This window comes from Mobula birostris, chromosome 1 (assembly GCF_030028105.1).
Source record: "Mobula birostris isolate sMobBir1 chromosome 1, sMobBir1.hap1, whole genome shotgun sequence".
Lineage (NCBI taxonomy): Eukaryota > Metazoa > Chordata > Chondrichthyes > Myliobatiformes > Myliobatidae > Mobula > Mobula birostris.
Genome location: NC_092370.1, coordinates 233,231,431 through 233,257,981, shown reverse-complemented (window position 1 = coordinate 233,257,981; position 26,551 = coordinate 233,231,431). Strand labels below are relative to the sequence as shown.

Below are 26,551 nucleotides of genomic sequence, written 5' to 3'. Positions count from 1 at the left end.
TTGGGGGGCAAAAAGGTTCGGGAACACAAGCAGAATCATGGAAAAGACCAGAGACGGGGTGCGGGGTTATGAATGATTCCATCTCGGAGCGGCGAGGAAGGTTGAAGCACTGAGATGAATGTGGGGGTGGGGGTGGGGGGGGGTCAGTGGTGGCTCAGTATGAGACAGTCAGCAGCCGGATTGGCACGTTCAGTAGTGTTTGGACCCAGGTCGGTGCTCATTCTTTCCAGAAGGACTGAGTTCGTGTGGCTGCTCTCCATGTATGCAGCTAAAAGGTGAGATTCATGTGATTATTGGATTGTACTTCATACTGATGTCTTTTTGGGTGTGGGTGGTTTTGGGCATTTGGTATTTCTATCGTTGTTCTTTTCTGCAAGTGAGGGGGTCGGGGATTGTTATGTGCAGAGGGTCGTTGATTGATATTGTGGCTGGTCTTTGCTGCGGACGAGGTGGGTGGATTTTGGAGTCTGTTGCTTTTCTTTCTCATGCCAGTTGCGGGGGGAGGGGATTGATGTCTGTTCTTTCAACACCCATGGTCTTTCTGTATTTAATGGCCATCTGGAGTAGACAAATATCAGAGTGGTACCGTACATACACACTTTGATGATAATATGAATCTTTCTGCACACTGGTTGTCTGCCCTTTTGGTGCGGCTTTTCATTGATTCTATTATGATTATTGGATTCACTGAGTATACTCGCAAGAAAACAAACCTCAGGGTTGTATAGGGTAATATATGTGTACTTTGACAACAAATTTACTTCCAATTTTTTGAAATAAGTAATCCCAAACTAGTGAGAGTGATAGTAGCACAAGTCAGTTAGCTTTTCAAAGCTAGGTAATCTAAAGCTGAAAGGTTAATCACTGCCATCATTGGTACAGTTACAAGAAGCTATGTCTCAACAAGGTAACATCCATCTTCAGCACCAGCCCCTCCCCCCGTCATCTGGATCATTCCTGCTTCTCAATTCTGCCATCAATATTATTCAATTCATGCAGAAATAACATCCATAGTACCAGGTGCCACCATAATCATTCAGATGAGCCACCCTGTCCAGGAACTTCAGCTTGCTCAGCTAGGCATTTCCTCATTGTGTAACAATTTTTATTAAAATCAGACATTACGTGTTGAGTTTGGTAACAGCCAAATGCCATGACAAAGCCTTGGAACAATTGTGGAAGACCAAGACATAGCCTAGTTCTGCTCCTACTTGGCCCATAAAATTTGCTCCACCATGGCTGATTTATTAACTCTCTCAACCCCAATTTCCTGCCTTCGCCCCACAACTTTTGATGTCCTTACTAATCAAAAACCTATTGAGCTCCACTTTAAATATTCTCATTGACCTGGCCTCCACAGCCATCTGTGGCATTGAGTTCCACAGATTCATTACTTTCTGGCTCAAGAAATTCCTCCTCATCGCTGTGCTAAAGTGATACCCTTCTAACCTGAGGCTGTGCCTTTTGGTCCTAGACTTTCCCACTGTTGGAAACATTGTCAAAATACCCACTTTATCGAGGCCTTTCAATATAGATTCCAACGAAATCCCATTCTCTTCATTCTAAATTCTAGTGACTATAGGCTCTGCAATCAAATGCTCTTCATTTGTTAACCATTTCATTCTTGTGAACCTTCTCTGGATCCTTTCTTAAACAAGGGGCCCAAAGCTATTCACAATATCCAAATGTGGTCTGACCAAAGACTAACAAAGCTTAGCTATCTCCCTGAGAAACACCCCGTTTCTGAAAACTTTGATGCCTTAAAAAAACAAGTCATAGTTGAAATTCTAGGAAAATAAGAATGTTTAGATTGATCCAACACTGAATATTTTGGCTGTACTTGATGGGATTGTACTTAAAAACAATGCTGAGTACATGACCCTTGAGGGAAATGCATGCCAAAATGTGCATATCACTGTGCCAGAGGCACCAATGTACTCATCTCATTTTTGGCTCTCGTTGACTATAAAGTGCCATTGCTCTTGACCACATGTTGTATTACTCATTCAGTGTCATACCACAGGAACATTTTTGGATCAGAAAAGCAGATCTGCGGCACCAGAATCAAATAGCAACTTGTCCACCTTGCGCTTTTGGGTCAAAACACACAAACCAGAATTTGGAATTGAAACATTCAACCTTTTGGTTTTCTGCTGATAGGGTTGAGCAAGTTGATACTTTGCATCGGTTCTCCAGATACCTGTTTCTGCTGTACAATGCTGCATCAAAGTTAAAATGTACAAAAGATATAAGTCATGCATTACGAAGAGAAAAGGTACATCTGGATCTTCACTTGGGTGACAGGATTTCTCACTGATTTAATTTTGATTGTATAATAATATGATTTGTCAGCATTTAGTGAAAATACTCCCAGTGATGCTTAATTGAAATATTACACAAAAACAAAGTGAGAGAAAAGTATGTGGAAGAGCCTAACAGCCTTACAAGGCAATTGCAGCAAGTTTCTATTTTTCAAGATTCTGCAGAGAGATTTCAGAAAGGGCCCCATGCACACAACAGGATAACGACCTTAGTGGAACAGTGGAGAATAACAAGAGAAAAAAGTAACAGCATGCAGACACTTGCACTTTGCTGAATCAAATAAGTACAGAAGTGATTAAGTACATTGTTCTTTTTAGGTACCTGCCAAATAAATACCATCATGACATCTTTTGACAATTACACGCAGTTCATTAGAGGAATCTTAAAAGCTTACCACCAATGCTTAAAACAAAATCTAATCAGTGTAACAGGAGACTCCCTCTTGGATTAGGTTGCCACTGCCATGTGGTACTGATTTGGTATATTGTTTAAATAAAATGGAGTATTTTATGAACCAGGATATAATAGGGATTCTAATTTAAAATAAAGCACCATATGATTGCAAAACTACAAAGAGAACATTATCCAGGCATGCACAATGCTATGAATATGGTGAAGGTACTTTTAGTATTAAGGTACATAATGCTAGGGGATTTACTTAACTTTCACTGTCTAAAGTATCTCAGAAAGCATTGGCTTTGAAAAGGTTTTCTTTCGACAAACATTTCGAAGGCACTATGAACCATATTTTAACCATGCTGTCACACACTCACTGCACATAACATAGCATTTTGTTCCTAAAATGTAGTTCCATTTCTACAAATCCAGAAAGGTACCGTCACTGAAGAGCAATTGGAACACAATTCCTTGATCAAGAAATCAATATTACAAGTATCAGAACATAACTCAGCTGCTTGTAAGGTTTTTTTTTAACATTACTGGGAAGGCAACAGTTCTCTCACAATTGATTTCCTTAAAAGATTAAAATTTAAATCAGAGTGCTTACATCATGGTCTTGCCCATCCCATTTCCAACTTTGTAAACCTTTAAAAATTCTTTGGTTCTGGATAGCCTTCTCCTTCCGGCAGAGACATTTTAATCAAATTTGAGTCAGCGTCATAGACAACTAACATGGAAACAGGATCTTCAGACCAGCTAGTCCATCTGTCTGTCTACCCATTTTGCCAATGGCGTTCAGGGAAGCAATGAAGTTCCTCCAACTCTAATGGTTTTCAGGACTTCCTTCATCATGTCATGGTTTCACTACTGTCAATCATGCAAGTCCCAGCATACTCAGATGTAGAAGGATTCTTCATTGCTGTTTCCGTGACAATTTTGTTTTACAAGTCAGGGTTGTTAGCCCTGAGCTGAACCTCGGAACCCGGAGGACCAGTGGAGCACTCTTAGTCAGGCATCTACCCTTTGACTTGTTTAGCACTGATGACCTTACTAAGAGCCAAAGCATAAAGCCCTGACTCCAGCCAACATAGCTCTCCAGGTCATTGAGGCACGCAAGCCTCCAAACCATGACAACATGATGGCCTCCTGGAGGCCATCTAGTCCATGCTGAAGTATCATGCTGCCTTGTTCCATCAACCTACACTCAGACCATAACTCTCCCATCTATGTACTTGTTTGAAATGTTGAAATTGAACCTGCATCCTCTGCTTCTGCTGCAGCTTGTTTCACACTCACCACCCTCTGACTGAAGACATTTCCCTTCAGATTCCCCTTAAATATTTCATCTTTCACCTTTAACCCATGATCTCAAGTTCTAGTTTCACCCAACCTGAGGGGTGCAGGGGAAGGGAAGAAAGAAAGCTTGATGCACTCACCCTATCTGTACACCTCAATTTTATACATACCTACAAGATCCTCTCATCCTCCAGCACTTCAGGGAATAAAGTCCTAACTTGTTCAACCTTTCCCTTCAACTCAGGTCCACACATTCTCTGCAGTGTTCTCTGCACTCTTTCAAGCTTATTGACATCTCTCCTGTAGGGAGGTGACCAGAATTGCATACAATACTCTAAATTCAGCCTCACCAACATCTTGTACAGTTTGAACATAACATCTCAATTCCTGTACTCAATATCCTGATTATGAAGACCATGAGGTAAGGAGGTAATGTTGCAGTTTTATAAAACTCTGGTTTGACTACAGAGTATTGTGTTCAGTTTTGGTCACCTCATTATAGGAAAGAAGAGGAAGCTTTAGAGAGGGTTCAGAGACTTAGCAGGATACTACCTAGATTAGAGAATGTGTCTCATAAGGATAGGTTGTTTGAGCCAGGGCTCTTCTCCTTGGAGCAAAATAGGATGAGAGGTAACCTAAAGAGGTGTACAAGATGATAAGAGGCATAAATCAAGTGGATAGCCAGCACCCATTTCTCAGAGCGGCAACGGCTAATGGAACAGGGCACAATTTCAAGGTTACTGGAGCAAAGTGTAGCGTGTGGGGGGGGAATACACACACACAGCAGTAAGTTTGTAGAATGCACTGCTGGGGGTGGTGGTAGAGGCAGATACATTAGAAAGATTTAAGAGATTCTTGCATAGGCACATGGTGAATAAATGAGGGATTTGAGAGAGGAGCAAAACATTGATCTTAGAATAGGTAAGAGGTCAGCACAACATTGTGGGCTGAAGGGCCCGTACTGTTCTGTGCACTATGTTCTGAATGCAACAAATGACCAAGCCTCTGGAGCCCTGGAGAATACAGAATTCCAAAGATTCAACACCATGAGTGAAAAATAATCTTCATTTCTGTCCTAAGTGGCTTACCTGAAATTGAGACTGATGCCAATTTCTAGATTCCTGAACCAAGAGGGTCATCCTCTCTGTAGCCTCCTTGTCAAGGCCACGAAATATTTAGTATTGCTCAATGGGTTGAGAGGGAAAATAAACCAGCCACAATCGAATGGTGGTGCAGACTCGACAGGCCGAATGGCCTAATTCTGCTCTTATGTCTTGAGGTCAAGTCTCATGCACCTTCAATAAAAGAGGCCCAGCCTGCTCAACCTCTCTTCCCAAGGCAGATTTACCATCCCAGGAACTAATCCTGGGAATTTTGCTGGACTCTATCGATACAAGAGTAGAAATTGGACACAGTATTCCTGTTGTGATTTCATCACGCCCCTACATAACTGTACTAAGACATCTTTACTCCTGCACTAAAAACCTTCAATAAAGGGCAATCTACAATTTGGCTTTCTAATTGCCTGTCACAGCTACACATTAGAACACTGAGGATATCTGCTCTTAAATTTCCAAAGTGAAAAAGGAATGCAATAACATTAACAGCTCCAGATGTGACTCAGCTGATAACATTCTCACTAAATTGGTGCGTGGCCAAGTGGTTAAGGCATTGGTCTAGTGATCTGAAGGTCGCTAGTTCGAGCCTCAGCTGAGGCAGCGTGTTGTGTCCTTGAGCAAGGTACTTAACCACACATTGCTCTGCGACGATACTGGTGCCAAGCTGTATCGGCCCAAGCATCCTTCCCTTGGACAACATCGGTGGCGTGGAGAGGGGAGACTTGCAGCCCAGGCCTGCGCCCTGGAAACCTTCCAAAGCTCAAATCCATGGTCTCACGAGACTAAAGGATGCCTATATATAAATTTGAGAAGATTGTGGGCCCATAGGCTTGTGCATAAAAATTGTTCATGACACCAATGTTGTACTGAGGAGGTTTAACGTAATTCTTCATTGCTGGTGTTGGCAAATTTTGCATCGGATAGAGGCAAAAGATCTCCTTGTAACAGTACGAGTAGCAATTTGCTCCAATGTACTGGCCAATGTTTGCCCCTCAAATAGCATTGCTTAAAATCATATTGCTGTGGTACAGGCAGGCAAGCTTTCTATATACACTCCATAGAACCATAGAAACTACAGCACAGAAACAGGCCTTTTGGCCCTTCTTGGCTGTGCCGAACCATTTTCTGCCTAGTCCCATTGACCTGCACACGGACCATATCCCTCCATACACCTCCCATCCATGTATCTGTCCAATTTATTCTTAAATGTTAAAAAAGAACCCGCATTTACCACCTCGTCTGGCAGCTCATTCCATACTCCCACCACTCTGTGTGAAGAAGCCCCCCCTAATGTTCCCTTTAAACTTCCCCCCCTCACCCTTAACCCACGTCCTCTGGTTTTTTTTTCTCCCCTTGCCTCAGTGGAAAAAGCCTGCTTCCATTCAGTCTAACTATACCCATCATAATTTTATATACCTCTATCAAATCTCCCCTCATTCTTCTACGCTCCAGGGAATAAAGTCCTAACCTATTCAACCTTTCTCTGTAACTGAGTTTCTCAGGTCCCGGCAACATCCTTGTAAACCTTCTCTGCACTCTTTCAACCTTATTTATATCCTTCCTGTAATTTGGTGACCAAAACTGAACACAATACTCCAGATTCGGCCTCACCAATGCCTTATACAACCTCATCATAACATTCCAGCTCTTATACTCAATACTTCGATTAATAAAGGCCAATGTACCAAAAGCTCTCTTTACGACCCTATCTACCTGTGACGACACTTTTAGGGAATTTTGTATCTGTATTCCCAGATCCCTCTGTTCCACTGCACTCCTCAGTGCCTTACCATTAACCCTGTATGTTCTACCTTGGTTTGTCCTTCCAACGTGCAATACCTCACACTTGTCTGTATTAAACTCCATCTGCCATTTTTCAGCCCATTTTTCCAGCTGGTCCAAGTCTCTCTGCAGGCTCTGAAAACCTTCTTCACTGTCTACTACACCTCCAATCTTTGTATCATCAGCAAATTTGCTGATCCAATTTACCACATTATCATCCAGATCATTGATATAGATGACAAATAACAATGGACCCAGCACTGATCCCTGTGGCACACCACTAGTCACAGGTCTCCACTCGGAGAAGCAATTCTCTACTACCACTCTTTGGCTTCTTCCATTGAGCCAATGTCTAATCCAATTTACCAGCTCTCCATGTATACCTAGCAACTGAATTTTCCTAACTAACCTCCCATGCGGGACCTCGTCAAAGGCCTTGTCAGTAGCCACTTTATTAGGTACACCTGTTCATTAATGCAAATATCTAATCGGGCAATCAACTCAATGCATGAAAGTGTGCCAACATGGTCAAGAGGTTCAGTTGTTGTTCAGACCAAATAGCAGAATGGGGGAGAAATGTGATCCAAGTGACTTTGACCGTGGGATGATTATAGGTGCAGGAAGTGGTTTGAGTATTTCAAATTGCTGATCTCCTGGGATGTTCACAAACAACAGTCTCTACAGTTTACAGAGAATGGTGGAAAAACAAAAAAAACCTCCAGTGAACAGCAATTCTGTGGGTGAAAATACCTTGTTATTGATGGGTCAGATGAGAAAGGCTAGACTGGTTCAAGCTGACAAAGGTGACAGCGACTTGAATATTAGTGGTGTGCAGAAGAGCATCTCTGAATGCACATGTTGAACTTGCAAGTGAATGAGCTACAGCAGAAGACCATGAACATACACAGTGGTCACTTTATTAGGCACAGGAAGTAGTTAATAATGTGGCCACTGAATGAACATGCAAGACTTCCTTTTAGCTTGAAGAACAGTGGAACATGACTCATAATTTTAAGACCTAAATTTAAAGTGGACTTGATTGAACCAGTTTTATTGGAACCCTAAGGAAAAATAAACAAATTACTCAATTTTTAGTTCCAAGATTAAAAATACTCATTTCACAATCATTTATAATATCTAGAAATATTTTTCCACTCCCATGGTTATAAGAGAATGCACTTTACTTCCAGTTGGACGCCTTGAGTACAATTCACGAATAAAGGCAGTCTGCAGTTTTTGTATGTGTAAGATCTCATTTTGAACATACAAAAAAACTGTACAAAATTCCACTGCTTTAATACATGAATATCAAAATCAAAATGTTAGTACACTAATACATGCACATCTTCTAACACATAATTGAGGAAGAATTTCTTTAGTGAGGGGGTGGTGAATTTGTGGAATTCATTGCCATAGACAGTTGTAGAGGCCAAGTCATTGGGCAGATTTAAAGGGGAGGTTGATAGACTTGACTAGTAAGGGCACCAAGGGTATGGGGAGAAGGCAGAAGAAAGGGGTTGAGAGGGTTTAATAGAATAGCCATGATGGAATAGTGGAGCAGATTCAATGGGCTGAATGGCCTAACTCTGTTCCTATGTCTTACGGTTTTAAGAAAATTCTGGTGCATTATTTTAATAATGTACTTTGATGAGCTGTTGCAATGAAGCTAGTCATTTCAGTGAGGACACTGGTTTACCCACAATACACGATTAAATAAAGCTTTAAACATTCTTGCAAGGATAAAAGATCAGCCATAAAAATGAAACTTACTGTATCCAGCATCTCTCTGGTATGAGCAGCAGATACACAAAATCTGGCCCTCGATTCAATGATGGGTGTGGCAGGAAATCCAACCACCACAACTCCAACGTTTCGCTTCAGCATTTCTCGACCAAAAGCACTGAGGAAATAAAACACTTCAGGTTTAAAAGTGTATATATGAAACATGAAAAGAGTGAACAGATATTACTATACAGGAGGAGGAAAGGTACTAAGAGAGCCAATAACTAAAATATTCAGAAGTCCAGTAGACATTTGGAGCAAAAAGTTACCTTGTCAGCAGAGTGTATTTGTGAAGGGAAATGTTGGGATATGAGCCAAATTCAGACAAATGAGACTGGCTCAAGTAGGTAATGGTTAGAATAGATAAGTTAGTCTAAATTCCAAAAGGCCTGTTTTTATTGACTTTGAAATGAATAATCAATATTTTAGGAAAAGACTTTCCTTAAGGTCTTCATGTTATATATTTCCAAGGTATGGTGGGAGAAGCCCGTGTATTTCAGGGCTATTAGTTGCACTGTCATGGCTAAAAGTGGATAACCACTATTTCACAACTTACTGCAGCAATGGATTAACCAACATCCGTGATCTCAGCTGCCCTCCAACTTCCCTTCAACAGTTCATTGAAACCTTCCCTCACTGCTCCCCGTGAACTCTGCTGCCCTCTGATGTTCTCCAGCCCTTTTACCTCTTTCACCAATGGACTTCCCAGCTCTTCACTTCATTCCCCCCACCTCCTGGTTTGACCTATCACCTAGTACTTCTTCCTCCCCTCCCCCCACCTTTTTACTGTGACTTCTCATCTTTTTTTCTCCAGTCCTGATGAAGGGTCTTGGCCCGAAATGTTGACTGTTTACTCTTTTCCATACATGCTGCCTACCCTGCTGAGTTCCTCCAGCATTTTGTGGGTAACCAATATCTGTACTGTTTTCATAATAGACTCTCCCCTGCACCATCCTCCAGCAGCATTGAGCAGGGGAGAGAGAGAGAGACACTGATCGAACACAGGCTCCTTCCTCCAGGGGCAGCAAGCAAAATAGAGTGACTGATCACTCACAGACAGACAATGCAAAACACCCCCTTGTCTTCCGCTCTTGTCCCCGTTGGTTTCAATCTTCCTTGATGCTCTTGTCCTGTTTCTAGGCTTCTTGGCCTCGAGATCGCACACTTCACTCAAAACCTCACTGAACTCCCTCGGAGACAGCAAAGCGTCAGATCACTCAACTGGCCCAAAAACACATCATCAAAATGTGGATCACAGGTTCTAATAGTGGCAGAATCACATTTGACAGCAGCAGCAGCAAAAAGAAGTGAAAGAAGCATTTTCATGAACTGTCTGAAGGTCGTCGCCCTGGACATGTTGTTTGCTGGTGCTGTCTTCTTTGAGTTATATCATCACACAATTCTCACTTAATACAATTAATGCAATCCATTCAGCTGCTTGAATTGAATCACATGGTACCTTAAAACTTTGTCAACTGACATGCATGTTACATGTTGCAAGAATCCATATTTACCACATCCACTTTTTCTTCCTTATCTATCCAACCAGTCATAACCTCAGACTCCAGCAGATTAGGAAACACGATTTTCCTCTCATAAATCCATGTTTTAATTGACTCAATATCCCTTTGTTCAATGAGGTCTCCATTACCAATTTCAGCATTTTTTAAAGCTTAAAGTAAATTTATTAGCAAAGTATGGATATGTCACAATATACTATCCTGAGATTCATTTTCATGAATTGTAGTGTCCATAGGTTGTGGAATCAACTCAGAGCAGAGTTGAGTGAAGCTATCCACGCTGGTTGAGGAGCTTGAAGGTCGCACAGTAATAACTGTTCCTGAACCGGGTGGTGTGGGACTTCTGTACCTCCTTCCCAATGGTAGCACTGAGAAGACAGTTTGGCCTGGCAGGTGAGGTTGGGGGGGTGGGGTGTGGGGGTTCTCGATGATGGATACTGTTTTATTATAACAGGGCTCCTTGTTGACATGCTCAATAGTGTCAATGGTGGGGCCAACTGAGTTTAGATTAACTGTTGATGGTTCCCATTTTCTGACTTTTCTTTAACTTTAGGACCATATTTACTACCACCACATCCACAAGAACAATTTCAGAAAATATAGTACATTGGATAACATCTACTACCTCAAAAAGCACCTCTTTCAAAACTGATGCAAATCATCTGACCCTTGGAATTTATGAGCTTCTAAATTCAGCAACTTCACAATTTCTATTTTGGAGTTCTCATTCTTGCTAAATACTCCCATAATATGATTGACTGGCTGATGTAGCACAGGAAAAGAATCTTGGCCAATCATTTCCTCTACATTTGCAGACAAGACCTCAACTCTCTCCACTAGGGAAGGGCTAGCTCAGGGCAGAGTTTGGAGTTCAATCCCAGAGGAAGGAGTTTGTATGTCCTCCCTGTGGAATGTGTGGGTTCCCTCAGGGTGTTCCAGTTTCCTCTCAGCCCAAAAATGTACCAGTTAACAGGTTAACTGGTTATTGTAAATTATCTGGCAGTTAGGGTGTTGCTGGCAGTGCGACTCAAAGGGCCTGTTCCGTGCTGTATCAATGAATAAATTAATGTAGTTACTGAAGGTAGCCACTTTGACCCACCTAATAGGACATGAACAAGAAAGGGACAAGGTCCAAAAGAAATGAAAGCTCCTATCCACTTTCAGCCCAGTAAAGAAACTGCAATAACTATTGTGTCTGATCAGCATTCGAATAAGGGGAAACAACACTGCTTATTTTTAATTTGTTCACTTGCATTCTTCATCATTTGAAGTTGCAGCCCAGTAGAGGCATTTTGCAAAACCGCCAGTTAATTTTCTTACTACAGACAGCTGAAGGAAGCCAAAAACAAAATCTGAATCTAAACTACAAAGAATGAAGTACGTTTCTCATTTACCCAATCTTGGCTGGCATATAGAGCATCAAAGGCACTACTGGTGAATCATCATTTCCATAGATAATGAATCCCATTTCCTTCAGTCTTCGTCTGAAGTACCGAGTGTTCTCCGCCAGCTGCTGAACCCTGGTTTGACCTAAACGAGATGAACAACAAACACAAGACACTTAAATGATTTAAAGCTACAGGTGCAATAAAACCAAGGGTGCAGTAACAGAATTACTGTGAAATTTAAAGAGCAATATCTTGGTTAAAGGCACAGTTTCAACTGAGAATCTTTAGCTATAAATTAAATGCCACAAGTCTTGGTTTTTTTTGCAAAGTACATCACATTACAGACATGTAGCCGAGAGCATTCTAATGTGGAGTATCACTGCGTGGTATAGAAACTGCACTGCAGCAGACAGAAGGGGTCTACAACGGGGTAGTTAAACCTGTTCACCATCAAGATATACAGAAGAGTGCTGGAAAAAGGCCAGCAATATCATGAAGGATTCCACAACCCTGCTCATGATTTGTTTATCCAACACCCATTAGGGAAAAGACTAAGCAGATTCTATGCCAGAACTACCAGATTCAAACTGTTAGAAAGGGAAACAGTTTCTTCACCCAGGCTGCAAGATGACTGAACACCCTGCCACCACCCAGGTCTCATCATGCATGAAGCTCCATTAGCGATATACTGGTTTTTTAAAACTTGTGTTGTGAATACACATTATTTGTTAATTTACCAGTAGCAGTATCACTTTGTGTTGTGTGTGAATTTTATGTACTGCATTGTGCACCTTGGTCTGCAGGAGCATCGTTTCGTTTGGTGATATATATGTGTGTACGCTTGAATGACAATAAACGTGAACTTTAAAAACAGTTACTACCCCAAAGTGTCAGGCTGACCAACACCTCCACATTATTTACCCACGACACCACACACCTCCCCACCATTACTTTATCATTTCGCGTCAGTCACCTTATGTATTGATACTCCTGTACCTAGCATCACATTATGTACATATCATCAGTCTATGGATACAAACTATTCTCACATTTTTAAAATTTATTTTTGTATTGTGTTCTTTACACTTATTGTTTCTATTACGCTGCACTGGGTCCAGAGTAATAATAATTTTGTTCCACTTTACACTTGTGCACTGAAGAATATCAAACAACCTTGAATCTTGAATTCAGGCTGAATTAGCATTGTTCCCCCCTCCCACCTTGTCAAAGGGAGAAACCTATTCACATGAAGGGCTTTGCTTTAACAATCATATTGCCATCAGCTTCAATACATCCAATCAGAGGAAAATCCACAGATAGTTGAGAATCATCCTAATGACCATCCCTGGCTTGCTTTACCTTTAATGCTTGCCAACAAAGATTGGCTTCGTTAAGAAATAAGGAATTTTTATTTGATATTTCCTGGTCTTAAACTACTTATAATTATTGCTTGCATACATTCATATTGTTTTCATATGCTTGACCTCATTAATTATAAAAATTCACTTGCCCAGTCCTGCGGGTAATCTGTTAACCCTCAGACTGGTAGAGTGCAGAGAGCAAAGATGTTGAGCTGGATTTGAAAGGTAAAGTAAAATATCAGGGATTAATGTAATCAATTAAATCGAAGCAGCAAATATAATTTAATCATATCGGTTGCTAAATGAAGCATATAGAATTAATGCAATGCCATGGAAATATAGATGGAAGAACTCTGTTACAACCAGCACAATAGCAGAATCTTGTGCAGTGTAAAGAAAATAAATATTGATACAAGAGATTTTGCAGATGCTGAAAATCCAGAGCAACACAAAATGCTGGAGGAACTCAGCAGGTCAGGTAGCATCTATGGAGGGGAATAAACAGTTAACTTTTCAGTCCGAGACCTCTCATTCAGACTTGAATCAGCAAATTGGGCATATTGATGTTATTTAAGGTTCGGATGGATGCCATGATATATACTGCAATACATTAGACCATAAGACGTAGGAGCAGAATTAGGCTATTCAGCCCATCCAGTCTGCTCCACCATTCCATCACGGCTGATTTATTACCCCTCTCACCCCCATTATCTTGCCTTCCTACCCAAAATGACTACTCAAGATCCTATTAACCCCTGCTTTAAATATACTCAATGACTTGGCTTCCACAGCCATCTGTGGCAATGAATTCCACAGATTCAGCCCACTTTGGGTACTCAATCCACAGCTCCTCCGGCCATTTATTTATGAGGTACAGTGCAGAATAGGTCGCTGGTACTGTAAAGTGTTGTGCTAACCACTATGCTACCATGCCACCACAAATTTGCTCCAGGTTCCAGCACAGGTGAGACAGGCAATGTATGACAGAATTAGTTGGTGGTCCAGTAGTTAAGTGACAAGTTCCTTCTGCCTTTTACCTTTCTTCACATGACCCATGTTGTCAGTATAGGAGAGTGGCAACAACGGGATATTGTTGCAAACTGAGGAAACTGGTCATTTGAAGCCAAGGTTCAGTGGAAGTTCTTTCCTCAGAGTGGCAAATGTATGGAATTCTTCTCCACCCCCTGCATCTCGCAGATCCTGAAGGGTCTTGGCCCAAAACGTCAACTGTTTAGAAATGAATAATGCTGCCTGATCTGCTGATTTCCTCCAGCATTTTGTGCGCGTTGCCCCAGATTATTAGGTTATTTAAGATGGAGATCGATAAATATTTGAAAGGTTACAGATTAAGGGCTCTGGGAAACTAGCAGTGAAGTGAGACTAGCACAGATCAGCCATGATTGTATTGAACTTGAAGGTGGCTTGAGGGACCTAGAGGCCCAACACCTGCTCCAGTTTTCATGTTTGGTCTCAGATTCAGTGGTCATCCACGATACCACTCCTCTGCAATAGACAAAATGCTGCAGGTACTCATGTCAGGCAGCACCTATAAAAATGAATAAACAGGCACCAGTTTGGGCTGAGACACTTCAGGACTGCTCCCCTACTACTCTACTTTGAACATTCACAGCCTTTGGATTCCCAGCATTCGCTGAGGGAGTTAGAGTGGATTTAATCTGGTAACTTTTGCATAAAAACCTAGAATAGCATTCCCTTCAGTGGTCAAGGACAGAAACTATACTGCAACCTTCCTATACCACCTCTTTCTACTACCCATTGTGCTTTCCCCTTTTCCTTCTTCACCTTTCCTGCCTATCCCCTCCCTGCTTCCCCTCCCCCACCCCTTTATCTCTCCCCTTATTGGTTTTTCACCTGGAACCTACCAGCCTTCTCCTTCCCACCCTCCCCCCACCTTCTTTATAGGGCCTCTGCCCCTTCCCTCTACAGTCCTGACGAAGGGTTCTGGCCTGAAACGTTGACTGATCGTTTCCACGGATGCTGCCCGACCTGCTGTATTCCTCCAGCGTGTTGTGAGTGTTACCAGTTGAGGGTAATCTGGGCCTTGATGTTTGGCCTGGGAGGGAATGGCAACATTAGTATCCTTGTCCTTACAGAGGAGTGAGAGGATTTTTCAACAATAGAAGGATTTTGAGTGTCTCTTGAGTTGTGGTCTCCATACTTGAGGAAGGATATACTGGCTTTGGAGGCAGTGCAGAGGAAGTTAACCTATGAGAGATTGAGTCGCCTGGGACTATACTCTCTGGAATTCAGAAGAATGAGAAGGGATCTTATAGAAACATGCAAAATTTTGAAAAGGATAGATAAGATCCGTTTATTTTTCCCCAGAGAGTGGTGAATCTGTGGAATTCTCTGCCCAGGGAAGCAGTTGAGGCTTCTTCACTAAATATATTTACGATACAGTTAGATAGACTTTTACATAGTAGGGGAATTAAGGGTCATGGGGAAAAGGCAGGTGGATGGAGCTGAGTTTACGGACAGATCAGCCACGATCTTATTGAATGGCGGGGTAGGCTCGATGGGCCGGATGGCCTACTCCTGCTCCTATTTCTCATGTTATGTCTCAAAGTGGCTGCTGTATGTAACCCAAATTTCTGTGTGCTTCTGAAGGACTGGAAACAAATACTTAGTAAAACACAATTCCTGTGCTGACCTACTCGAGGCAATGGTGAATGCTATCAACATCCAAGCCCCCCGATAGCTCCCAAGGTCTAGAGCGTGCTCCGCATTTGAGGGAATTGTCCTCAGCTGTTATCAGTGTATAACAGTAGTAGGTTTGTCTTTGTTTAGCAGATGCAACTAAGACTCATCCAAGTTGGAGGGCTGAGCTTAGCCTCTAAATGGGTCTAAATGTAAGCACCATCTCTCTAGCATCTCAACTATTGAGGTTGGTTCTGGAGTGGCAGTGATGTAGGTTGAATATTTTCCCATTAACCCTGTAGTAAGCTCCACTCCAGCAGAAAGATGCAGTATTATGATAAAAACTGGAAAATGAATCTCATACTAGATAGAGATGAAATTCTAGAATAAATACATCTTGAATCAGAATGATCCACCAGCCCATTCTGCCTGAGGCACAAAACTAAATCGCCTCGCACACCACAATATTGATACTTCTCGACCTGAAAGATCAGTAACTCTTTAGGAAATACAAAAATGCAGATTTAGGGAACAATGGCACAAACAAAACCTGGAAATTTCCTTTGACCCCTTTGAGTGATCAAAGCTCATCCTGGAGACCAAGTGAAATCCAAGATTATGTGGTACCTACATCTTCTAAGTGTTTTTCATAAAAGCTAGGTGCAGCCACTTGCTTGTCCTGGCCTTGCAGAAGAGGAGATTGTGACCCCCTGATGCAATCTATTAAGTTGAAACAAACTGTCTAAACAATTTATTTCCTTCATTTTATAAACTTCAATCACACAAGCCTACGCTTTTGAAATGTAGAATCCCAGCTCTGAGCTTATCTTGATGACTAAGATGCTTTAAACTGGGTATTAATCATGCAACTCTCTGCACCCCTGACAAATCCTCAACATATCACCCATGTAATGATGACCGCCTCTGCAGTTGTGATGCTATCAATTTAATTTCAGATTAAGGAACAAAGTGAAGCCAGTACTGTCAGGCAAAATCAGGATTCAAGATTAACGTTTATTTATCACGTGTACATCGAAACGTAGTGAAATGTGTCGGTTTGTGTTAACAACCAGGAAAGTGGAGAGAGAACACAGCCGGTACAAAGAGGCAAAGGAGAGGAAAGACAGGGACAGGTAAGGATAGTGGATGAAGGACGATGAGCTGAAGGAGCCAGTGGGAGAAAGGTAGTGCTGGGAAAAAGAGGCAGCTGAGTAACAATTTGAAATAGACAAGTGGCTAGATAGCATTAGGTTTGGGATGGGCTGTGAGGGGTAAGACGACTGGCAGCTTATGCTTTAGGTAAGGGAACACAAATTCATATGAAAATAGCACCACAGATTCTGCCTAGGCAGTCTACAGCCCATAATGTTCCTTTTTTTTTAAGGAAACACTATGTTCTTCTCCTAATCCACCTCCACTCTTCCCATTTTTTGCTCCCTTTCCCATACCCATCATCCACTTACAAATCACTTTCCCCTACCGAATCTATCCACCTATTAACTCACTTCAACTAGATCTCACTCCCCCACATGGTTCGAACTTCTATCACGTTTCTCCCTTACCAAATTCCAGCAATGGGAGCCTTTCTGTCCCAACTCATCACTCTCTAGCCCATCTACTTTCACCTCTTCAGCCAGCTCCGTTGGCCTTTATGTATCCTTGACCGTTTCCGCCCATCACCCACCTGCCTATTGCCCAGCTCCCATCTCCTTCTGTTCATGATCCCTCACAAACCAGCACCCCCCCACCTCCTGGTCCACTCATCACCTACAGACCTCCTCCCCCTCTTTATACTGGCCATCTTTCCTCCACTTTCAGTCCTAATACAGATCTCAACCGAAACAATTCTTCCTCATCATCTGCTGAGGGAGCTGCTTGACCTACTGAGATCCTCCAGCAGTTTACTTCTTTTGCTCTAGGTTCCATATCTGCAGTGTTACACATTTAAAAACAATTTTGTACGTACTATACATTGTGACTAAGAGCTGACGACTGTGATGCTTTCAGCAAGTTGTTGCATTTTATATAATTTTGAAAAAATTAAATAACTTTGAATAAATGAATAAAAAAATCAAGTTTAAAGCTATCTTTACCAGTAGATTTTCACCTTCCATTTAGTCACTGCATTTTAATCAGATAATTCTTTATTCTCTTTACACTCACTGATGCACTTCTGGAGTCACACAGGCGCTTCCCCCCCACACACCATGGAACACAAAATTCTAAGCTGAATTCACAATGCAGCACCCAGTTAGTGCTGAACTCTGGTGGGATTAACATGAGATGTTATACTGCAGTGGAGAGAAAGATCACACAATAATATTTCAAAGGCTATTGGAGAGAACCCTTGTGCCCATGTCAACATTTACAGATTAGCACCAAAGACTGTCACTGTGCAGAAATTAGTGGTTGCATTCCCTGTGTCACAACTGTGATTACACTTCAAAAGTATTTCATTAGCTGTTAAGGATTTCAAAATGCCATAGACGTACACCTTCAGAATCCTCTGAAAAGGGAAAAACCAAAGATCCCACTGAAATTTTAGTTCTTACAAACATCTGACAGAAATGATAATAAAAAGAAAGCTCTGGAATCAAACAAGCATCTGTGGGAAGAGAATCTCAGATGACAAGTCCGATTGAACACCATTTCACAATTCTAGCATCTGCAGGTCCTTATTCATGCATGTGACATGTGAAATAAGAGCTTCACATCATTAGCAAAATTTATTTGAAGGCTACAAGTATGAACTGTGTGAATGGACTGCAAACAAATCAGCCATTAAATTCAAGAGAAAACCCATTAGTCATGAATAACAGCTACAGATATGAACTGCAGTGGAGTAACACAAGCTCAAGCCAACCTGTTACAGATGACCATAAAATCTGAACGTCTATAGCCCAGTAAGCACGTCACTGAGGTTTGATATCATCCACACAAAAGCCTCCCGGTGATGAGAAAATATGGCTCCGAATATCATACTTGACAGAGATTTTTGTAGCTTGACTGGTGTACAGAAGTTTAATTACAATGTATTGTAAATTGGGGGTCTAATGGTATCAAAGAAAACTCCTCTGCCCACCCACATGAAAAGTTTCAGCCACATTAAACTTATGGCATGAGAAGGGGATTGGGCCCCAAAGTAGAAATATCCCACTTCAGGTTCAGAGAGAAACTCAGACGCTGATTAAAGTACAAACTTCAAAACATTCATAAAAGCGTGATTCAACATCTGTTTGTGGATGGGAAGTATAGGCTGGAACATTTATTTTTAGTCACTTAGTAAAGAGCTTGGGTAGAACTAAATTTGTACCTTTACAGATCTGCTAATGTTGCCTTCAACATTAGGCAAGTCTGCTTTGCACCTTAACATAGACATCTTGCTTTCGTCTCCATATTCCAAGGGACCATTTCCTACAGGACATATTTCCACCTCCATCAGTACTGGAATGTTCCTGTGCATTACCTCCTCTTCCATAAATCAGCAACCCCATTGCCTCCCAAACACAGCTTCTAAGCGTTTCAGTGATTTATTTGTACTTCCAATACAGCACGTCTTATCTGCTGCTCATGAGATAGTTGCCTATATTTGAGGGGGTCTCCATTCAGTTCACAAGCACACCCATGGCCTTAATTCTTTCATTACCCTGCCATTCTCACCTCTACCCTCAGCTTCCTTCACTATTCCAAATCAATGAACAGGAAGTAACACCACTTTACTGAAACCATTCATCTTCTTGGCTCAATTATTTTGTTAATAGAGGCAGGTAATTCCACATTTACATTTCTTCTAGGTTTATTACTTAGCATCATGAATCCTTATATTACATTTCCTGCCTTTTTGCTATCCCAGACATGCTTGTTCTCTCTTCTACACAAAGCTCTGCATCTTAACTCTGGCCCATCTTGTTAATTGGGCCATCAGTTAATTGGAGTAGCCATTCATTGGGGATGACACAAAGAACAAAAAATTAATTGAGAAAATAGCCAAGATTCCCTTTCCTTATTTGGGACACTATGTCACTTAATTGGGGCAGGAGACTGTTGCTGAACAGTTTCTAACTAGTATCAGTTATGTGCACTTGTGTGGCCGTTTGACACTACACTGCTTCAAGCAAAAAGTTTTCAAATCACTTCAGTTGCACATGTTTGGGTTCAAAAAGCAGCGATTTTTGTTACTAAAGGTAAGAAATAAGCAGCAAGATAATTCAGAACAACTTTGCTCACTGCAGTATCAAACATTCAGGCTTGAAGGTGACAGATATGGCCTGACGTGGAATTGAAATGATTTACTTTACTTTTCTTTACTTCATTGTCACCAAATAATTGATAATAGAGCGTACAATCATCACAGCGATATTCGATTCTGCGCTTCATGCTCCACTGCTTTAACAAGTTAGGAACCATTAAGAATTTGAAACTAATGACAATGATCTTGAATGTTACAATAAAAATGGAGATTTGTTGGATGCAATCGTTGAAAACATTGTATGAAAGCAGTTTATTACCTGCACTAGGTGTCTTGAGCTGATTGTTTATAGTCAACCAAAAGAATGCAGCAGCATACACTAGTTGAATTCCTCTGTTGATAACTATTAGGAACTAACAGTTTTATAGTACTGCAGTAGTACTGATCATGCTCTAATCTGTTCTATATTTCATTTAAATATACAGTTTGTTACTCAGTTAAAAGGTAGTTTGTCTTTTTCTTAAACCTTTTTATCTATTTCCATGAAACTTAGCTAATTAGGGTTGCTGCTTAATTGGGCTGATGTGTCCCAATTAATTGGAATCCACTGTATTCCCAGTTATGTTGAAAGATCTTTAATCCAAATATTTTAAGCTATTCCTCCAGCGATATTGCCTAGCTTACTGAGTATTTGCAGGATACTCTTCCAGATACATTCTTAGCTTGTAGTTTTGCCTATTTTTGGTTTGAGACTCACTGCTTCACAGCCAGGTAAACCTGAAACCAGATTGCTAAAATATATTTGGCTCAACTGCAAATTAAAAGTGTGTTGGATTGATGGAAATATCTATACAGAATATATATGGCACCTAGGATTAAAATGTCACATCTAGCACCTAACAAGCCACACCAAGATTAGCTGATATTGGAGGGAGAGAGAACAGCTCTATCAACTGGATTAAATGACAGTCCCAGTATTACAGTCACAGAAGCAGGCCCTTTGGCACATGTAGTCCATATCGAACTGTTATTCTGCCTTGTCCCATTGACCCGCACCTCTATATCCGTCCCATCCAAGTACTTATCCAAACTTCTCTTAAATGTCACAATCAAATGAGCATCCATCACTTCTGCTGGTAGCTCATTCCACACTCGTAGCACCCTAGGAGGTGATTCCCCTTAACTTCCCCTTAAATGTTTCACTCTTCCACCCATAATCTATGATCTCTAGTTTTAGTTTCACCCAACCACACTGGAAAAAGGTTACATTTACCCTATTTCTTCCTCAATTTTGCATACCTCTATTGAATCTTATTTTCTTTTGCTCCAGGGAATGATAAATATGCATAAATTTACATAGCAAATAGCTTAGAATCATGAAATGACAGCAACAAGGACAGTATGGAATGATTAAAAACTTCAGAGCCATCAGCAAATTGAATGAAACCTGAAGATTGAATCAAATCTGCAGTTGGCAGAAATTTGAAATAAAAATTAAGAGCTGGAAGCATTCAGATATTATCTGTAGAAAGAAACAGTTAACATTGCAGGTTGAAGATCCTTTGAAGTGTTTGAAGTGATTGAAGTGACTATACGTCTAGTTTGAAATACCTTAAAATTGCTTATTGCTGCATGTAACCTGATTAATCTGACAATAGTTATGCAGACTTCATAAAACAGTCAATGCTACATAGCACATAACAGGCTCAATTTAAAATGAAACAAATAGCAATACTAGCCTGCAAACAAAAAACAAGGAAGTGTGTGCAGGGTTTGGAAAGCTAAAATTCAGATAGGGCCCTTGCAGGAAAGTGTGCTATTACGAAGGCTGAAAGTTCTTGGCAAGCAGGATCAAGGACAATCTCATAGAAGCACAAAAAATCTAAACAGAGGGTAGTTAAAGATGAGGGAATTTTATATGTTTGTAGTCAAGTAAGTATTTTGCATTGGTATTTACTGAGAAGGATTTGGAGGATCATGAAGGCACATTACTGTGCAGTAGCATTTTGAGATTTAACAGGTAGTGCTTGGTCTTCCAAAAAGCATCAAGTTGGATAAGTTGTCAGAGCCTGATAGCATATATCCCAGAATTTTGAAAGTGAAAGTTAAAGCTTTAACAAATATCTTTGAATTCTCACTAGCAACACATCGGGTCCCAGAGGACTAGAAAGCAGCAAATGTCATGTCTTTGTTCAAGAAAGGAAATAGGATTATCCAAGTAGTTATTGGCCAGTGAGCCTCATGTCAGTGGAAAGGATACCGAAGAGCTATGACAGCAATGAGAGTTTGGAATGTTTAAAACTGATTAAAATGATATTGAAAGGATATTGGAGAGGCTACCTAAGGATAGGATTTATATACATTTGGCAAGGGATGGCCTGCTCAGGGACAGTCAGCATGGCTTTGTGGAGGGCAAGTCATGTCTCTCAAACTTGACCAAGTTATTCTGAGGAAGTGACAAAAGAGCTTGACGAGGGTAAGGCAGTGGACACTGTCTATAGGGATTTTAGTATTTGAGAAGGTCTCTCAAGGTGGGTTGATTCAGAAGATAAAGATGCTTGGGATCCAGAGCAAACTGCAAGTTTGGATTCCCAAGGGGCTTTCTCACAGAGGACAGTAGGGGTGGAAGGCTGTTATTCTTGCTGGAGGTCTGATCAATAGTGTTTCACAAAGATTGATATGGAGACCTCTTACCTCTTGTTTGTTATAGATAGGTAGATAGATATATATCAATTATTTGGATGTAGATGGGTGGATTAACAAGTTTGCAGAATACACTAAGATTGGGAGTTGTAGACAGTCTAAAGGACAATCAAAGAATATTGCAGCATATAGCTCAGCTACAGACATGAAATGGCAGTTGGAGTTTAATTCAGGCAAGTGTGAGGTGTTGCTTATTGGGAAGTCAAATGAAAGAAGAAAGTATCGTTAGATGTACAGAGGAATTTTGAGGTCCAGATCCATAGCTCACTGAAACTGGCTATGCAAGTGGATAGGGTGATAAAGACAATATGTGGAATGCTTGCCTTCATTAGTGGGGCTGTTGAGTACAAGAGTAAGGAAATCATGCTGCAGGTATATAAAACCTTAGACCTCACTTAGGAGTATTGCGTGCAGTTCTGACCACCACTCCATTAGAGTTTTACCATGATGCGGACTGGATTAGAGGGTATGAGCTACAAGGTTGGTCAAACTTTGATTTTTCTCCCTAATTTTGCAGTTGAAGTCTAGACCCGATAGAGGTTTTTACCCATGTCAAACTCCAGAGTACATGTTTTTAAGGGGGGGGGGGGGAGAGAAGAGGTAGCACGATGGGGGCAAAACCATAGACCGTAAGACTTAGGAGCAGAATTAGGCCATTTGCCCATTAAGTCTGCGCCGCCATTCAATCGTGGTCAATCATTTTATTTTCTTCATCCAAGCTTTTTTTTTAAAAATTAAAAACAGTGGTAGGTGTCTGGAATAGATTATGAGAGGTATTACAGGAGTCAGGCAGTTTGGTGGAGGCTTTTAGATAGAGGAACTTAAAAGAATTGAGGGAGTTTGAATGATACACAAGAGATCATTTAGCATATATTGGCACAACACTGTGGGTGAATGACATGACCAGTGCTGCACTGTTCTAACATCTATGAGTGTCAGAGGGGGACTTGGCCAATCTGATGGTGAGGAGGAACGAGCTAACACATTTATTTTTATGAACTAGTGCAGTTATACATTGTCACTTTTCACTGGATAAGTAAGTAAAATACATTGATTTCAGCTTCAGAAGTTGATTGCTGCCATACATGTGATACAACTGCAGCCCCAAAACCTACTCTTGGAATGGCAGGTAAAGGCCTTTATCTTGCTGCTACCCTTTTTGAAAGGCTTGTGTTGAAATCAAACAGCCCAAGAGCAATGCCTCACATCTTAACTGTTTAGTGTTAGAGTCAGTTCACAGACCTCTTCATGTGAAGTTGGTCTTAAATTCAACAGTACTGGAGAAGCCCTGGAACAAAGCAAAGTCCTTTACTTTATCTCAAGTAAGGTGGGCAGTGCTCAGTATAAAGCATTGGGTGGAACATTTCCTTGCTCTTCAATTGGTTTCTTTGCCTTCACACACAACCCATGAGATACTGTCAACTCTTAGTAAAATATAAAACAGACCTGTTGCTTGATTCCATGTTCCAAAACATTGATGACAAATTGTGCGCTACATCATACTGAACAGCAGGAACTACATCTCAGAAAACAGCAATTCATTATTGTATATATAAAATTGGGATTGAAGGCATGATGCTATAAATGATATCCCTCCAGTTAAACAATTCTTTCAACGCCGAAGTTGTAGAATAATTAGCTCTATACTGCAGTGCCACACTTGGTCACTGAGCCAAGTTTTTTTGTCTAGAGTGTGCAAATGAGTTCAGACCTAGGCTACTCATCCAGGGAATAGTTTTCTTTTGTGGGTAACAAGCTGTAACACAACCTTGATTTTTAGGCATTTGGTGGAGGAGGGGAATAGAGGAAGATTGCATCCCAGAATGTTCATAGATACATATAACCATAACAATTACAGCACGGAAACAGGCCATCTCAGCCCTCCTAGTCCATGCTGAACGCTTACTTTCACCTAGTCCCACTGACCTGCACTCAGCCCATAACCCTCCATTCCTTTCCTGTCCATATACCTATCAGATAATTTATTAAAAAGTACAAGAGAAAGATGAGCCAGCTGGTAGCGTAACGGCATCAGCGCCGGACTTCGGAGCGAAGTCTCCCGAGTTTGAACCCAGCCGGCTCCCGTGCACGCTCTCCATCCATGCCTGGTTGAGCATCGAGCTAGCAACTCGACCTCGTAAAAAAGAAATTACCTGCTACAGAAACATCAACAGCAAAAAGCTGATGGCCTATACTCTCTCATGAGTTTAAAAGGCAATTTCCTTTTTTCCCAAGAGAAAGGTAGTTGATTCTAGCTTTATATGGGGCTTTATTTTATGAGACTCTCAGCTTCTTAATTTTCTGGAATCACTATTTTTAATACGTAAAGTGTATTTCCTTAGCCTGTTATGGAAACCCCTCCTCCTACCCTATCATCCAGGCCATGCTCTCTTCTTGCTTCTGCAATTAGGAAGGAGGTACATGAACCTAAGGTCCTACGCTACCAAGGTCAATAACAGTTATTACAATTCAACCATCAGGTTCGCGAAGCATTGAGTCCACAACTCACTTTCAAGGACTCTACAATTCATGTTCTCAATACTATTTACATACTTTTTTTACATATGTTTTTGTATTTGCACTGTTCTATTTTGCGTATTGGTTGTTTGTGTGCAGTTTCCCATTGATTTTATCGTATTTCTTTGTTCTATGAATGCCCACAAGAAAATGAATCTCAAAGCAGCATATGGTGACGTATACAGTTTGATAATAAATTTACTTTCAACTTGTGAAAATGTTGGAATTTCCCAACAAAATTCAAATTCAAGTTGACTTTTAAAACATCAATTTTCTTAATTGATGTTTTGGAGTTGGGTGTGTTGATGGGTAGATGGTGAAAGAAAACAGGAGGGAAAAAAGTACTCAATTCTTTGCCAAAAACTTCTGGTCTATATAAAACTATTGAGAGAACATGAATGCATATACAGTAAAGAAGTCTTTGTTAAACACAAGGGTATACAAGTTGAAGCAATTTAGAGCCTGGGACCATTAATCATGTTTGTAATTCAGAGTTTCAGCCAAGTGATTTGATAGCTTTTATGTTACTATGCAATTGTATTGCCCAAGATCTTACACCTTATGATTCTGGCGCCAGGGCTTGTATAGGGTAGTATCATTTTCAACTTCTCACACACTGTTTGCAGGTAAAGTTACAGCTCCTGAGAACAGTTGACAGGTTTTGAGAGGTCAGTTCTTGTTTACTTTTTCTCCCTAGAAATGAGCACATACACCCTAACTATCGTGTTCTGCCACATGCTACCCAAAGGCATCTGTAAATAAGGGTAAACACAAGGAATTCTGCAGATGCTGGAAATTTAAGCAACACACATCAAAGTTGCTGGTGAATGCAGCAGGCCAGGCAACATCTCTAGGAAGAGGTACAGTCGATGTTTCAGGCCGAGACCTGGACTGTACCTCTTCCTAGAGATGTTGCCTGGCCTGCTGCATTCACCAGCAACTTTGATGTGTGTTGTGTAAATAAGGGAGCAATACACAAAAAAAAGTCCAGGTTGTGTCGTAAGCAGCAATACAGGGGAACCTCACCTGCGAACACAGATCAACATTCATGAAATTAAAGGATGTAATCAACCTTAAAGTATATTATCATTTCCATTCCAACATGTTGGTCTATGGCCTTCTCTTGTGCCAAGATGGGGCCACCCTTGGGGCAGAGGAGCAACACCTTATATTTTGTCTGGGTAGCCTCCAACCTGATAGCATGAATATCAATTTCCTCTTCTGGTAAAAAGATATCCCCCATCTCTTCCCTCTTCCTCAATTCCCCACTCTGGCCGTTTACCTCTTCTCACCTATCACTCCCCCCGGGTTCCCTCCTCCTTCCCTTTCTCCTATCCTATGGTCCACTCTCCTCTATCTTCTCCAGCCCTTTACTTTTTCCACCTAGCTGGCTTCACCCACCATCTTCCAGCCTACTTCCTTCCTCTCCCCTGATATTTTTATTCTGGCATCCTTTCCAGTCCCGAAGAAGGGGCACAGTCTGAAATGTTGACTGTTTATTCGTTCTGTAGATGTT

General features: G+C 41.1%; 1 protein-coding gene across 1 annotated transcript in view; it reads right to left on the bottom strand.

The window, feature by feature from the left end:
- sptlc2a (serine palmitoyltransferase, long chain base subunit 2a) overlaps positions 1 to 26,551 on the bottom strand; it is a 146,500-nt gene that overhangs the window by 8,206 nt on the left and 111,743 nt on the right. Inside the window, exons 10-11 of the mRNA XM_072273291.1 lie at positions 11,614 to 11,749; positions 8,688 to 8,817 (exon numbers count right to left, since the gene is read on the bottom strand). Of these exons, the coding sequence (XP_072129392.1) occupies positions 8,688 to 8,817; positions 11,614 to 11,749 (266 nt within the window). The remainder of the gene's footprint in view (positions 1 to 8,687; positions 8,818 to 11,613; positions 11,750 to 26,551) is intronic.